The 5,000-nt window shown below is 42.4% G+C and overlaps 1 protein-coding gene across 2 annotated transcripts in view; it reads left to right on the top strand.

Moving 5' to 3' along the window:
- Window positions 1-5,000, top strand: part of LOC138008630 (uncharacterized) — an 8,119-nt gene that overhangs the window by 2,049 nt on the left and 1,070 nt on the right. The window contains exons 2-3 of one of the 2 annotated variants that reach the window (XM_068855948.1): window positions 3,226-3,375; window positions 3,941-4,198. In XM_068855948.1, the coding sequence (XP_068712049.1) occupies window positions 3,226-3,375; window positions 3,941-4,198 (408 nt within the window). Of the gene's footprint in view, window positions 1-2,993; window positions 3,376-3,940; window positions 4,199-5,000 lie in introns of those variants that run through there. The other variant, XM_068855947.1, reaches the window with a different exon arrangement.

Here is a 5,000-nt window from a genome sequence, read left to right as displayed (position 1 = left end):
TGAAACATTTTCCAGTCGGTGGAAGTGGAACGATGCATTTTTTTCTAGAATGTTCGGGACTGTAAATCGTGTAAGAAGTACAACTACAATGTCTTCTTTCAGACAAACCATTCTTCGGATGCATTCTCTCTGCTCTTCCTTTAAAGATTTTTGAAAAAAAATTTGAAATCTGTAAACAGATTCTAAACAGCATTCCTGTTCAAGGAAATGTATCATGCCCTCCTTCCCCAAGATGATAAGTAGCGAGGGAGGTCATGATCGCAGGTTAAGATGTGCTCCACAATATGAGCACACCATTTTTTTGTTACCATGGCAACATACTGATATTAAACGCTTTGCAGGCCACCTTTGGCGTTTTATTTTGATATTTGGCAATGGTGCCTGATCTGTATGATCCTGCAAGCATATAAAGATGTTATGTCGCGTTTGTGGCCTTGTGAAATGTTTTTCTGGCTTAAGATCAAAAATATTGAAATCAAGTTGAAGGGGACTGCAGCTGGAAAGAGTGAGTTGCCATGGGAACCAATTTTTTATTGTCGTAGGTGCGTTGCCTGCAGAACTACTAGCTCACCAAGTTTCAATTGTCTCTGCTGCAAATTGACCGAGATAGCGCTATTTATATACTTGATGTTATATTGGGTTGAGGGAATGACGTCATCTGTCTTCTCATTTGCATATTTTACACAATATTTAAACTTAAATATCTCCGGAACCAATGCAGATATTTCCAAACGGTAAACGGGGTTTTTAATCTTTCCTGGTATTCTATATGACAAACCTAAAAATTCAAGAGAGAAAATTTTGATCGTAGTAGCACTTAAAAATAATTTTGAGGAATGCCGATGGAAGTAGAGGTGTTCAATTTTGGACGTATTTCCAATAGGGCATTTTCGAATTCTCACGGCTGGACTGGATCTAACGTGAAATGGAAACTAATGTGGTAAATCGTTTCACACACAAATTTATTTGCCCACATTAGCCTCCGTCCGTGAGAATTCGAAAATGGTCTATTGGGAAGGAAACGAACATTCATTCTCGTGCCTCTACTTTTCTCATACTTTCATTTTTTTGTAAGGGTTTGGGTCCAACTTATGTTTGATGATGATGCAATCTCGTATCCACAGAGTCCTCGCTAGCCAAAAGAGCCTGCGGACTCTAGGTGCGAGGTTGAAACGTTGTCTAACGCAGAGTGTTAATTGATATCAATCTTTTTTACAATGTATGGGAACATTCTTTGGTGACACTCGATTCTTGGTCAGTCACTCCAAATTGAACAACTGCGTAGAGGTCTATCCAACCGTTAAATGATGCTCATGTGTTGGAGCGTTAAGTTGCGCGCACAGATCATTTCCTCTCTGTTGTGACGTTTTGCCGGGTTGTGACGCAAAGCATCAGGGAGCTTGAGCCCCGGACTAATTGTTCCTGAAACCCCTTTTACACACCCACGAAGTCGGCACTGCACCATGCAATATTTGGAGTGCCGAGCACCCCTCCAGAGATGTGCTGGGCACCCCTATAATGTCTGGCACGGGGGCCTATTATCCATGCCTTCTGTTTATTCTGTTTACACACGAAAAAGTTACCGTGTCATACCCGAAAAACCTACAGTCTGGGACAAAATTGTTGAAACACTTTACGATACCTTGCCCTCCAACAATGTTCTTTTGACAAATGGACTCAGAGACTCGCGTTAAAACAACATTGTCAGGAGAGAGTAAGCCGCGAAAGCTTCAGATCTGTATATTCCTTTACTGTTCCAACGAATTTTGTCACAGACTGTGTAGGTACGGTACCGAGATTTCGGAGTGCCTTGCCAGATTATTGTGCTAGTGTAAAGCGGGCTTAAACGTCTAAACTAAACATCTCTTGTGAGTCCCCGAATGCGTTTACTAATTCTGGGTCGGTCGGAGTGAAAAAAGACAAAAACGAATCAGGAGCTATCTTAACAAAAGTAGTTTCAAGCTGCATAATTAAAGAGTCGAGAACGGGGCAGAAAAGAAAGCCTTTCGTGTGGAAGAATCGCGTTTATTCTGGCTTTGAAGTTAAACTGAAATAAAAATCTGTACTGCCAAAAGAAACCAATATATTTCAAATTAAAAGTTAACAAAGGGACAAGCTAGTAGCAGCAGTCTCAATTTGGTAGTGTCGAGTCAAGACAAGTTAAACGGGAAAAACAGCTCACTTTCGGCTGACGTCCGTGGTTCAGTCGAAAACGTACATCTTGTGCTTGATTAAGGTCTCTTATCCTCCGCGCATTTCCTTGTAAGCAGGGGCGGATTTAGGCCCCCTCTGTTTTTTCCCCTTTTTTTAAAGAGCTTCCGTAACTAACCGAATTCCAAGTGGTACAGTGTGCATCAGGCGGTTTTACTTTAGATGATGATTAGTTCAGTTTCAGAGCTTTTTTTATTTCAAATACATTTTGCCTTGATAGGTATACATCACGTATGAAAAACTGAATATATAAAGGCCTGGGCAAATGCTCGCAACATCTTGCAACGTTGTTGGGCACAACATGTTGCATACGTTTGGCCACCCTGATGCGATATGTTGCAACATGTTGGATGACGTTGGATCAAATTTTTCGTGCAACATTTTGGATGTTGCATGATGTTTTACTCGTTTGGCCACGTTCACGCAACATTTTTGCGCTAAGGCATGCGCGTCAGGTCCACCTCTTGCGCGCCAGGGCCATGGGGCACATGAAAATGTTGCGTGCGTTTGGCCACTCCGTTCAGCACATGTCGCAACATCATGCAACAATGTTGCAAGATGTTGCTTTGAAATGTTGCGAGCGTTTGGCCAGGCCTTAATGCGTGTCAAATATGAAAAATTATGACAAAAAGCTCATTGCTTTTCAAAACTCCGAGCGACACGTTAATTAAACAGGCGTTGTTCTATTTTATGAAATGACGAGGAAGACTGGACACAAATGATTTTTCGGTCAGAGGGCATTGGGGGGGGGGGGAGGGGTGGGGGCGCTCTCGCTGCAATTTCTTCGGGCCGCTCTTTCGGGAATTTCTGGATCCGCCCCTGGTAAGCACGCGCAAATAACGTTATTCGCCTTGCGCGCGCTCTTTGATACGACTCAACTGTGATGCGAGCAAACAATCTTTCGATTGCGTATCGACGTATAACCAACGTATCTTCGACAAAACCAGGGAGAGCGACGCAATGAGCCATTTTCCGCAGCATTCTTATTTTGGTCAGTATTACTTTAATCCACAGTGGGTCCAGACGGTGGGAAGCGGTTCGCCGTCCGTTGTGTATAATAATGTGGTTAACTTCACAGTGGCGCCTGATGGCACGCATTATTTTCATCAGACCTACAGTGGCCAGTTTATTGCGCCGTCCAGTCCAACGGTTGATATGAAAATGGTAAGATACCTTGTAGTATAGTAGTAGTAGTAGTCTCTCACGAGCATCTTCCGGCATTTTGTGCGTTGCAATTGGACGTGCATTAAGAAAAACCTCTCCTAGCAGAGTAGAGAGCCAACAAACAACCTGCGTATGCTGTTGAATCTGGCCATCGAACTGTGGCCTCTTTGGTGGCAGGCGACCCCACTGCGCCAAACCTGGAAACTGTTTCGGGACTGAAGGCTCATCTGACGAAGTTAATATATGAAAACCATATATATTTCAACTGCGGAGAGAATCAAGTTAGGATGCTGATGATCGCAGTTATTAGTTAACGTTACTTGAGCAGTAACAACAGGAAAGCCTGAAAATTTCAAGTCTGAAGTTTTCAGGCTTTCCTTTCGTTACTGCTCAAGTAACGTTAATTAATAACTGCGATCATCAGCATCTTTAACTTGCACTGGAAGGCTCATAGTGGGAGATTTATATGATCCTTATACTTGCGTTCTCGTACTCTTAAATTGATGATAACACTTACTTTCTTACGACTTACTACCTTTACTTTCCGTTTAAAAATCCACCCAAGAGCGTGGCAGCTCCATCTTACGCTGAGGTAGTCAAACCCCGTACAGAGAAAGCCTCTTCAGCGAGTAGCTTTGGTAGCAAAGAATCCAGGGAGAAACGACAGAACGCGGGGCAAGGTGAAAGAAGCAAAACGGTAAAAGACGCTGTTGTGGAAGAAGAAGAAAATTCTTCTGATGAAGATGTCTGGGCTACTGAAGACGAAGAGTATTATGGCAACGAGTCAGACAGTTCACAAGAAGAGGGTTATGTCGGCCGTTTGGTAAGTCTTCCTTGCGAGTATGAAACACTTGGATCTGCGTCAGTTCAGTAAATGCCCTTCTCCAAAATTGCGGCCGAAAATTTAAATAAGTTGCAAATAAAAACGTATACCAGCACTAGAAAGAACAAATTTACTTTAGTAACCCTGCAAAGTTTCTGAATCAGCGTATTCGGTGCTATATCACATATGAGCTGAGAAAATGTGAGTTGTAGAATGAACAATCTTACTACAGACGTTTGTATGACTGGATGTATGGCGTATACAAACGTCTGTAAATTTTTCATTTTTTAACTTACATTGTCTCAGCTGATATAGCACCTAATACGTACGCTTAAAGTCTTCAATTTGTAATCATTTAAATGCGTTGTCGCCATTTTGGAGAAGGGTCTTTTTGCCCTATCCAAGCTCAGCTGTTTTTTATCATCCGAAAACCGATTGGCAAAAGGTGCACCGTCGGTTTCCATTGATACCAGCCTCCGCTCTGAGACAATAGGCCCCGTCTCACATTCCTTTAATAGGGAACTTAAGCAAGCGTGCAAAGGACAGAGATGTCTCCGAGATTTTTATACTAATCATCTGTAATATTAATGGGAAAATGATACTTAGCAATGTAAATGTCGTTGTGTGAAGACAAGTTAAGAAAATAGGTCACTTCTGGTTGTCGTCCGCGTCTCAAAAACGCGCGTGCTTAAGATCCCTAATGAATCACTCACAGCTGACCGAAGTACCTACGAAAAATAAAATAACTTTACATCTATAAACCGTAGGCCCGGTCTCACTCAGCAACCCTTCGATGTTTACT

This window comes from Montipora foliosa, chromosome 6, assembly GCF_036669935.1.
Source record: "Montipora foliosa isolate CH-2021 chromosome 6, ASM3666993v2, whole genome shotgun sequence".
Classification (NCBI taxonomy): domain Eukaryota; kingdom Metazoa; phylum Cnidaria; class Anthozoa; order Scleractinia; family Acroporidae; genus Montipora; species Montipora foliosa.
This window is presented reverse-complemented; position numbering and strand designations above follow the sequence as displayed.